At 39.3% G+C, this 12,022-nt stretch overlaps 1 protein-coding gene across 1 annotated transcript in view; it reads left to right on the top strand.

Annotated features, from left to right (window-relative positions):
- The window catches only part of EPHA4 (EPH receptor A4), a 142,000-nt gene extending 137,401 nt beyond the window's left edge, over positions 1-4,599 (top strand). The window contains exon 16 of the mRNA XM_033426865.2: positions 4,073-4,599. Coding sequence (XP_033282756.1) covers positions 4,073-4,115 — 43 coding nt within the window. The 3' untranslated portion in view covers positions 4,116-4,599. The remainder of the gene's footprint in view (positions 1-4,072) is intronic.
- Positions 4,600-12,022: the final 7,423 nt, after the last annotated feature.

Here is a 12,022-nt window from a genome sequence, read left to right as displayed (position 1 = left end):
GTTATTACAGAATACTGAGTAGAGTTCCCTGTGCTATACAGTAGGTCCTTGTTGGTTATCTGTTTCATATACAGTAGTGTGTATATGTTAATTCCAGCCTCCTAATTTATCCCTCCCCCACCCCTTTCCCCTTTGGTAACCATAAGTTTGTTTTTGAAGTCTGTGAGTCTGTTTCTGTTTTATAAATAAGTTCATTTGTATCATTTTTTTAGATTCCACATATAAGCGATATCATATGGTATTTGTCTTTCTCTGACTTACTTCACTTAGTATGATAATCTCTAGGTCCATCAATATTGCTGCAAATGGCATTATTTTATTCTCTTTATGGCTAAGTAATATTCCACTGTGTGTGTGTGTGTGTGTATATATATATATATACACACACACCACATCTTCTTTATCCGTTTCTCTATCGATGGACATTTAAGGTTGCTTCCACGTCTTGGCTATTGTAAATAGTGCTGCAATGAACGTTGGGTGCCTGTATCTTTTCAAAGTGTGGTTTTTCCGGATACATGCCCAGGAGTGTTCCTGTCCTGCTCCAGTAGCCCCTGTACCAAACTGGGTCAGCCAAGGAGGATTTACCCAGATGTCAATGGTGAGACTTGGAGGTCACCTTGACTGACTCATTATCAGAAAGTGACCTACTAAAAACATAGGCTTTTCATCCATCAAGCCCATTAGCCTTAGGTACTTCTATTTTAATCCCGGAATTTCTTCTTAAAACACGTGAATTTAAATGACTCTGTTCACTCCTAGAAGGAAATATCCTAACTTTTTTGGCTGGACAAATTTTTAACTCTTCCATTTTTATCACTTTTAAAGAAAAGCTTGGCTGATTTTAATGACCTTTCTCCCCCCTTGGTTTTATCCTTATAGAGCAAGGAATGTTAAATTTGATGCTGTCAAATCATGACAGTTTAGTAAAAACCTTTTTGCAACATTAGTTGTGAAAACTTTTCTGTTCAGAAGGAATGTGAAATTTGTTTTTTAAACTTCTCCAAGAATTTCTGTTTTATCACCGCTTTTGCTGAAGTCGGGGAGTTCTCGATATTCATGTTTTAACATGTTTTAACTTTTAAGTTGACAAATGTTGGGGAGGTTCGCTTGCTTTTAAAAAAAATTATTTTTTTTCCTTCTGTAAAGCTGTGGGATATTCTGTTTTCAGTCCCCACAGTCCAGTTCAAATAAGGTAGCATTATAGTGTTATCTTGTGAGTAAAAAGAGAATGTTACCTTGCACACATTGAATAATTAAAAGTTTTGCTTTCTTACAATTAACAGCTTAAGACTTGAGGTATTTTTCTAAACATTGAACATAGTCAAAGCAGAGCGTTTTTAAAAAGAGAGTGTGTCAATTCTAAGATGTCCTAACATGTTAATGTAACGTACGGTGTTGGAGTGGGTTTGTTACATCTTAGCAGGTATCTCTGCAAATGAAATATTCAGTTGAGAACTGAGGAAAAGGTGGAATATGAAATGCATTCAGAGATGGCTTTCTGAATCTTAATTTTTACACATTGTCTGAGTTAGAGTCCAGGCCAATGGAAAGACCAAAAAAAGGCTTTCTGTGTGTCTAAAATAATATCCAGTAGCAGTAAAAGTGGAACTCCACTGCTTCCAGGAAGTCATGCACGTTGAAAGAGAGATGTGAGGACAACAGGAATTTGTATTGTTTCCCAGGGTGTGGAGCCAGACTCTGGCATCCAGACAACTTGGATTCCAAAACCAACCGAAATGTTGACAGTGGGAAGTTCACTCTGTGTTTCTTTATAACTCAGTTCCTCCACCTGTAAATTAGCGATAATGACACTTTAACAATAACACCTTTCCTAACACATGGTGGTGTTGTGTATATGAACTACTCCTATGTAGAACACACTGAACTTCACAGAAGAAAGGAGTACTCTTCCTCCAAGGTTTCCCAAGTGTTACTCACCCATCTTTCACTTGTGAACCCAAACGTTTTATTGCAGCGGGCCAGAGCGGGGTGAAATGAAGTGCAGCGGTAGGGAGCTATCCAGATGAAGCTTCTTCACTTTCAATGGATGTATGAGGGTTTGGGGGTAGATGTGTATCTATACAGAAGGTGGTAGACCTATCAAATCACTCCTGTATTATTTAGCCTTGAAATGTATGAAATTGTTATTTCATAATTGGGGAGAGTGAAATGTACAAGTAAGACCCCATTGCAATGAAAAGAACTGCATGATAAAGACACTTTGATGTGTTCATGACTGACTCAAAGGAACAAAGCTTTTGTTTATTTAGTCACCATGAAAGTCACATCTTTCACTCCTGATCCCACACAGACCACATGCTTTGTCTGGTCTCTGTTCAAGCAATTCCTCACGATAAAGGGGTTGCTTGAATTCAAGGAAGAAAAGGTTTATTTTTCTCCCTTTTATTCTGACATCAACTAGATATAAGCCTCCACATTCCCACACTTTTTTCATATACGCACTGAGTATCCAAATATCCCACTGAATATTACAAATATATTTATATCCAGGCATTTAGTGAAGAAGGGAGTTGTCAGACACAAACGGGACAAGCATGTTTTTGAGATGACCCTTTCTCCTCTAAGTAGCAAAAGAAAATCACCTTCAAAAAGTGTGTATATCCATATGGAGTTGGTTATTCTCCTTCAGAGTCTCTAAGGTCAAATTTGTGTTCACTTTGTCTTTCATGTAAATACATGTCTGTCTGATGGCATCCCTGCACGTTCAGATTTAAAATACTATGTTCGATAGAGTACTGATTTCCAGAGAAGAGTTGGAAAAATAGATCTGATCCTTTTTCTTTCATTTTTTTTCATAATTGTCAAAAATGAATGGTGTTTACAAGTGACTACCTGAAGACCTTGGTAGTTATGTCCTTACCCACATTTATAATTTTAAGTTGCTTAAGAAGTAATGTCTATCTGAATATTTTATACAAAAATTTTATTACTTTCTCCAAGTAGACTAAAGTATTTTCTACAAGTCTAAGTAATGGTCATTTACCTCCAAGAAACTAAATTTGATGTACCTCCCTCACACAATAAACAACGCACATATACAAAATGAGCAGATACATTGGTTTGATAAAAGAAGGAAAATTATCTGTAATAAGATGCACTTAGGTCTGAATTTTTGCTCTACACTTGAGGCCACCAACAGCTAAACACGGCCACTGTGGTGGAAGATATAGTCCAAGAGCAACCTTGATGGAAAGTTATCAAAAGGAAAGAAGAGGAGTCGCTTCTCTTGGCTTGAGTTGATTATTTGATGAATGAGAGGACAGTGGTTCCATTGCATTGTGCCAGCCTTGTTAGAATCTAGGCTGATGGGGCGGCTGCGACTGTCTCTTGGTGGACTTCAGTCCCCAAGACCTCCCTCACTGTGCCCATGGCCCCGGGTTCCCTCTCTCTACCTGTTATATGCAGATTGCACGGATCCTTTACTAATTAGATACTCCCATTGGTTAGAAGTTACTTTCTCTTTACGAAAAACATCCAATGCTTTTTATTTCGTAGCTGGCATTTTTTCAATCATATTGTTGAATATTGGTGGATTGGGATGTTTCCAGATGTGTCCCTAAAATACACAATTTCCCTCTTTGGAACAACTGACTTTTTAGAGTAGTAGCATTTGCATCCTTTCAGCAGCTCTAAGCCCTTCTTGCACAAATGAACCATAACAGTTCAGAATTTTTATTTCAAAGAAAGGCTGTTTCCATAGTGGGTAAAGCTTGGCTGTACACTCAGACTGTATGGATTCTAATCCCAGCTCTGCTACTTCAGAACGTACAAACACAAGCAGGTTTTTTAACCTCTCTCTGTTTCCGTATCGTCATCCGTATAATAGGGATATGAATAGTATCTTACTCTGAGTTATAATAATGAAGCTGTTAATAAACATTTTTATTATTATAGTTATCATTTTTTCAGAGGAGGAAAGTAAGAATCTATGATCTTCTCCCTGGACTCCTTACCGAGCCATCCTGCCTTCTCTGTACTTTTACGGGTTGACAACTGGCTGGCGAGATAGGTTGATGTTTTGTCTGAAGTCTTGTTCTTTTCTCTCCAGGGAGTACATTCTGCTATCTTGGCCTCACAGCCCTTCCTTTTGATTACAAAGCCCACAGAAGCAAACAGAACACACCCTCCTCAGTTCCTCCTAAACGTGTTTCTTCTGCTTCTACTATGCCAGTTCTGGAGCAAAGACGCTGATGAAACAACACTCATTCCTGAAAAGAATACATTTCTGACTTTCAAATCCCCTTTCCCGGTGAAAGGAATGGCAAACATTCAAGCTTCAGCATCTGTTCTCCATTTGCACTGAGGAATGTCCTGTCTGGCAGCACCAGCTCTGCAGAGCCCCTGTTCCCCAGCTCCTTTGGTTTTATTTATATGTATTTCCATAGCTCATTTCTGTATGTCCCTGCTGCATTGGTGTGGCAGCAAGTGACCGAAGGCTACAGCTTTTACCACGGACACCAGGTCCGGTGCCACTACACAAAACGAAGCCAGTTCCTGTGAGCTGCCTACGATATGCATTGCTGAAGTAACGTTTTACCCAGGGTGTGCCATCGCAGTGATATAAATATATTTTTTCCTAGACTAAATATGAGCTGACTATCTCTTTTGATGTGTGTACATAGGTGTGTGTGTGTGTGTACGCGTGTGTACGTGTGTGTGAGTATATAACCTCATGCTTAGACCTGCCTGTGAATGTTGCGGAATGCTACACGTGGAGAGGTCTGGTTTGCCACCAGTTCTGAGTTGAAGAGCCACGTGAGATAGTGGCCTGGAAACCGTGCCCCATCCCCTTAGAAGGACAACCCGGAAGTGTTAAATGTCCTGTATCTATAAGTGTATTTTGTAGCAGCCACGCTAACCTTAGTAAGTCATCCTACAGCTTTGGACAGAGGCATTTTCACCTTAGCGGTGGAGTGATTTTAGAATATAAATCCATTCAGGTGACAACCCATCATCAAACTCACGAATGCTGATTGAACTCCTCATCTGAATCACCAGTTCCTTGGTGGAGGGAGAGAAGGGGATGGAATTTGTCTAGTAACCCCAAATGGAATACAAGTAGCCTTTGTTTTCCTGCATAAATGGACGTGTTGAATGCGAACAAATATATGCAATTCATATACTTTTGGAGATGAACGTAGACGCGTGTGTCGGCTTTGAGATGATGTGTCCTGGATTAATACTTTGTCTCCCAATATCACAGAAAAATACATGCCAGTGACTCTTGAGGTTGGCATAGTAGGGATGAAATGGCCTCAAGCAACTTCAGGTTCCCAATTTACACGGAAAGTTCGACTGTTATGAATATGCAGCTAACTTCTGTGGCCCTCAAAAGTGCATCAGCCTTCCGGAATCTGAGGTCCAGTGTGTGAAGATTCAGTTTTGATCTGACAATGTATACCAAAATCCAGCCAACATACTGCCAATTTTCATAATCGGAGTGGCTGCCTTGCTTATTCTAAGCTATGGTTGCAGAAACTGTGGCCATTTATATAAGCTATAACATCAAATCAGGGAAAAATGGGGGAAAAAAAAAAGATTCCAAACCTTATATTGTTGGATAAGTAGAGAAAATCATCAATAAATATTTATTACATTCTGACAGGGTGTATGGCATTGTATTCTCATGACTATGCCAGAGTGACAAAGTTAATTCACCCCTTTTTGGGGACTTTAATATATTTCTAAAGGGATGTGCCTATGCATTGATGCCTGAAAAAATATGTATGAAGAAATGAGATTGAATCTCTGAGTGGGTTTTCTTTCCCCGGAGGTCAGGGCAGGAGACCAACTTCAGGTGCTGTATTTAGCCCCAGGAATGAATGCTGCCCTAGTGAGCTCAGATGCTAAGTCATACTCAGATGCTAAGTCATTAGGCAGCATTAAGCTGTTCCCCTGCACCAAATCAAGTAGCTTCACCATGTGTTCGCTGGCCCCCAAATTATTTTTAACAATCTTAAGAATGAAATGTTTCGGTGTGTTTTAAAAAGTTCTTTTAAAGAAAAGTTATGCTCACTACACTGCTGGTGTGTGTTTTTGAGACCTCTTGTATTCAATCTGTGAAGGATATGTGTATTAATCCATACACACTTATAGCCTCAATATTTGTCTGAAGACACTTAAATTCTGACAAGTAAAAGAAAGTTCTAGAAGCAATATTTTCACTTCTTTAACATTCTCCAAACAACGTCAAGCATTGGTACACACTGAAGAGTGCATTTATTTTTTGTATCACTCCAAGCATGTTGGAATATGCAAGGACTGTGGTTAAAATTAGAATGTATAAGGCATATTATAATTTAGTTCATACTGAAGAAGAAATTAACAGAACAATGCTTGGTTCAGACATGTTCCAAAATTTGAGTGATCTCTTGAGTTAGACATAGAGATTTTTCTATTTTGTTTTAATTTGTCAAGGTATTTTGTTTTCCCTTCATGAACTTTAGGTACACATAACTTATGTCATTTATTTATGGTCTTTTATACCTAGTTTGTAAAATTGTAAAATAGCAAACTAAATGCAAAGAGTTTGCATTTGAAAATAATAAAGTAGTTGCCGTATACAAACGTGGAATCTAGTTGTCTCTTTTCAACAACTTTTGCCACATGCATCGTGTTTCTAAATTAATCGCTTGTTGTCATTTGGTTAGAACACAAATTCTTCAATTCTAATTTTGCTTATTTAGAGAATGAAAAGCGTTGATTTCTAAATGGTCCTCGCCCTTGAGAACAACGTATTAGCAAATCTAACTTAGATTCCGTGAGATCCTGTATCCCACTGTAATTAAGACTGAACTTTGGTTAGAATTCAGTCTCCACCTCTTACTCATCATACAATCTAGGGCAAGTTTCTTAATTTCCCTGTGCCTGTTTCTTTGTAGAATGGCAATTACAATGCCAAGAGCTTTTATGAAGACTATATTCAAGTGTTAGTACAATGTCTAGCATCTAGCCAGAACTCAACAAACAGTAGCTCTTCTGAGGATACAAGCTGTCTTTAACATTCCCAATCCTACACCCACTCTAACACCGTTGCTACTGATCCAGGTGGCTAGCTACGCGTCCCTACCATGAGCTTTTAATCCAGGATCCATGGACCCTTGACGATACACCACTGGAGCTCCAAGGTGTCGAAAAGTTTTCTTAAAACATGGTGCAGTTGTTAATGATTATATGTGTGGTTTGATGGGGAGAAAGTTAATAAATTTTATCAAATCTTAAATTGGTGTAGGATACGAAAATACTAAAGGCCACAGTTTTAAGAATGGATGCTCTCCACATTATTTCATTCAATAAGCTACCATTGGCTAAGCCTTTGTTAATTGGAAATGAGACTCCAAGACTTACTATAATAAGTTAAAGCACTTAAGTGCAGCTAGCTTCAGAGAGTGGGGCATGCCTTTTAGTGTTACCAGGGACATTTTAAAACATGGGCCTTGAAATGAATCTGGGTTACATCTGGTTATTTCGTGTTTATTTCTTACTGAAACACCTCTCTAGAATCAGCTATATTGATGTGTAGAGTAGCTGACAACGTATTTGTGATTGGAAAGAGACTAGGCTTGACATTTTCTCCCCGATTTGTTCAGCGAGATGGAAAAGCAACTGTGACTCTCCAGAGAAATAGCTAATAGGAGATGTCTCTCTATCTATATATGGAGATATAAAGATATAAGTATATAAAGACACTCTTTATGAGGAAATGGCTCACAAACTTATGGAGAATGAAAAGTTCCACAATCTGCAAACTGGATACCCAGGAAGGCCAGAGGTGTAATTCAGCCCAAGTCCAGAGGTCTGAGGACCAGTCAAGCCAATGGTAAATCCTTATCCAAGGGCAGGAGAAAATGAGATGAAATGTCTCAGCTCAAACAGTGAGGCAGGGAAAAAGTGGCGGGGTGGGGATTCCTCCATCTATATCCTAACATACTGGGTGATGCGGACCCACAGTGGGGAGGGCAAGCTGCTGAGTCCACTGATTCAAATGCTAATCTCAACTGAAAACACCCTCACAGGCACACCCAGAAATGATGTTTAACCTGGGCACCCCATGGCCTATCAGTTTGACACATAAAATTGACCATCACGTTGTCGGTATTTTCCTCTACATTTTCTAGAATGAGCTGGTAGAGTGGTGTCAAAATTGCCACATGTAATCTTAATAATTATGAGATTTATTTCAGTGTAGTGCAAGCTAGCTTCTGACCCTATATTCTCAGGCCAGAAGGTTTCTATGGTCAAATAAGATTGGAAAACAATGATACATTCTCAGACCCTATATTTCACTTTAGTGAAAACACTAAAGTTTTATTTCCAGCTCACATCACAGCCTGGAGAAGATTCAGAGGAGCTTCCTGGCAACTTTCCAAGCAGTGACTCAGGAATCCAAGCTCTTCCCCTCCTGTGAGGCTGCCACGTGTGGTGTCCAAGGCAACATGTAATGGGAAGAGAATGTGGAAGATTGTCTTGAGGCTTTAAGGCCAGGCTTGGGAAGGGCTGATATTCCTACTTCCCTTCTTCATTGACCAGAACCCAATCACATGGGCCTAACCTGTTTGAAGGCTGGGAAGTGTGCACAGGAAAAAGAACTAAAATGATTCTAGTTAGCCAGGCTCTATCACAAGTACAGCAGCCCCGTGCACCTAGGGGAGGTCAGGGAAAGCTTCCGGTAGAAGTGAAGTGCACCTGTAAGCTTTGCCTGATCTCGCATAAACGTGCCCCATGGTCATTTCCCAGAGATGCAGACAAGCAGCAGCAGACTTGTTACAACATTCGCATTGTCATCCTTGTCTATCTAGATGCTTTAGGGATTGCATTTTCCTTTCTGCATCACAGATCTCTACACTTTGGCTACACACAACCTTCAGTTAATACACAAAAGTACCTGCCTCTTAGGGTTTAAATTGCCTTAGCCAGTCAGTTTCCCTAGGAGGAAAGGGGGGTAGGGAGCATAGAATAAATCCTAATGCAAGCAACAGATTTGAGGTGTTATTTTTTCCTCCAAATAAAGACACAACTAGAGTGTGTAAAACCACACCACCTTAACCCCTTGATGCCTATCAGATGGACATAACCCTGAAGACTTATTCTGAGACATCTTCAGAATTAGAGACGAAGTGCAGGCTTAGAGGATTTCATTCCTTTAAACATTTGTGAACACTTAACTGCATGCCTGCCATGTACTAAACTCTGTTTATTTAAATACAACAGCCTATGACAGAAGCACTCTTACGCCCATTTTATAGATGAAAACACTAAGGCATAAGTTGATTAGACAGCTAGTCCAAGGCCACCTTGCTAATAAGTGTTGGAATTTGGGATTTAAAGACAAGTAGTTGGACTCCAGAGATTGTTTGTCGCCTCTACTCCCACTGCCATACCATGTGATGAACCCGGGTTGCTCGCTTCTATCTTATTAATCAATTTGTCCGATGGGTATGTTCCAGTTTGATGATGATGTTACACGCCATTGTGAGCAGTATTCTCACAGTGCATTCTCACAGAGCAGTGCATTCTTCCCTAAACACCACTTGCCTATTCTGGTGCCAGATGGCTTACTTTTGACAGATTTGTCATGTTAATTATTTTTGATAAACTCTACTGAAACAAACTATACCTTAAGCACAATGGTCACCTACACACTTTGTTTTGTGAGAATTAATTTTCAAAGTCTACTTTTCACTAAAAGCAGAGTGTAAGCTATTATTGCTAAGATACCACATGTGATATATAGTGGGGGAGGAAGTGGTGATTTTCTTTAATTATCATTTTCATGTTCTAAGCATAAAAACCATGGACAGCGTTTCTCAAATGCCATTCTTCATTTGATGATGACTTGTGACAAAGAGGCTAGTTATTAACCAAATAGAAAAAAAAGATGGGTCCAAAGACAAGAGAAAAATTAACTGAAGTAAAGGCTGTGCATGATGGAATTAAAAAAGTGCACAGATTTGATGTGGACCCTGCCTTGGCTACTCACTACCTGTGACCTTGGGCAAATCACTTAACTGCCCTGAAACTTAGTTTACTCATCTTTAAAATGGGAGCCTACTTTGTCAGGGTCTTGTGAGAATTCAGAGTCATCAATTCTAAGGAAAGCCAGAGCTGCAAATATGGATGTCTACATAGGCCAGTTAGACCACGTGAATAAACCATGTTGTCCAAATGTGACACAATAGAGAGTAGGTATTTAGATAAAACATTAGGTTGATAAGATGTTAATGAGTATTATTAAATAGATGGTAAGTTGGGGCCAGAAGGTTTCTATGGTCAAATAAGATTGGAAAACAATGATACATTTCACTACTCCCTTTTGGAGATTCATAAAACATTTTAATACATTAAAGGCTCTGAGAAGTCCTGTGGGAAAGGAACCAATTTTGCTACTTAACTGCACATTTTCCAAATACATTTGATAATGAAACCCTTTTAACATCTCCACAGAATGAAAGTTCTCTGCAACACAATTTGGACATCTATTCTCTGGGGATTCAGATGAGAAAACTGAAGGAGGGAGAGGCCCACAGATGCACCCCATGTTGCACAACTCTGATGTCCTGTTGCTTGACTCCCAGCCCATGGTGCATCTATCTCCACACCCCAAGGCAGAGTCCAAGGACTTACCTGGATTTGCAGCTGCACAGAGATTTGCCTTTTGTTCATTGGTGGTCTAGGGGCTGCAATGAACTGACTGGGGTAGAGCGTGTGATGCAGGAGCATAGGCTGGAGAGATTGTGCTACTGGAAAGTATGACTGTTGAGTCCTGATTTCGGAACCCATATAGGAGGTTCTAAGTCATGAAATGACCAGTGTGAAGCAGTCATGACCTGGGCTTAATGTCTGAATTCTCCTAGTCATAGTAAAGGACCAAATGGATTTTGACAATGAAAAAATGTACCACACACTTAAATCAACAACCTAATTAAGACTCGTAGCTATATTATGGGCTTTGGCCTTTCCCTTTGGAGGAAGTGCCTTGAGCCATTGACTGCTCCCAGCTGAATGGGTAATAGACCCCTGACATATCTTGTTTCAGGCAATCGCCCTAGATATAATTCTTTGTTTACAGCACTGCTGTGGAAAACTTGATGAATGCTTAGAAGAAAATAGAATTAGGACCTAAGGACCTAGTTAAAATCAACTTAGTAGAACATAGACATTGCTTTGTGTAGAGCTGGAAAAGATAGCCATGAGAGAAAGTGTCTTTAACATGCATCCAGAGAAACTATATATTATACCCATAATATGTAAGAGGCAATTACGGCTTAGTAATCTGCAGTGTATCACTACCTAGCAATCAGATTGACGTATTCTAATGAGACCCATGTTGTTTGTAATCAGACTGGCATTGCTTATTCAGATCTCTGTTCCATAAGATGCACTTTTAAATGGCTCAGATTGCACCAGATGCTATAAGAAATAGCATTCCATTTTATTCCATTACCAGCATTTTTCCCTCTTTCAATTAGCATAATTTAAAATCAGCCAGAGGCAAGTGTGAGGGGCTGGAAAGTTGCAAAGAAGTTCAGGAACTACTTGATAGAAAAAGGCAAGAAGACACACATGCACAATTTTTTATATGGGCAAGAGAACATTACAATTAATAGAGTTTTTATTCTTTAAGTTGCCCAGAATTTATTTCCATGACTTACTGAAATATTAGAATCTCTCAGGGGGCTAATTGCCCTGTAGGTTCTTCTTGCTTATGCATTATCTTGTGGATGACACAATAGAATCACCACAGCATTTACTATTCAGTAAATATTCCGACGAAATGGTCGGGAACTTGGACAATCAGAACAAATTCTCGTTTGTAAAATGAGAAGATCCTTGTAAATTGCTTCTTTAAAGGTTAGGTCCTGGCTGTTTATAAAATATCTGATGCTAAAACCTGAGCTAATGTAATACATATTTTTCCCTGATATAATCCGCCATGATGCCAGAAACAGTGCTTTTTAGATAAGTTTTTAAAATAAGGATTGTCATCTGATATTGGGAG

Source organism: Orcinus orca, chromosome 7 (assembly GCF_937001465.1).
Source record: "Orcinus orca chromosome 7, mOrcOrc1.1, whole genome shotgun sequence".
Taxonomy (NCBI): domain Eukaryota; kingdom Metazoa; phylum Chordata; class Mammalia; order Artiodactyla; family Delphinidae; genus Orcinus; species Orcinus orca.
This window is presented reverse-complemented; position numbering and strand designations above follow the sequence as displayed.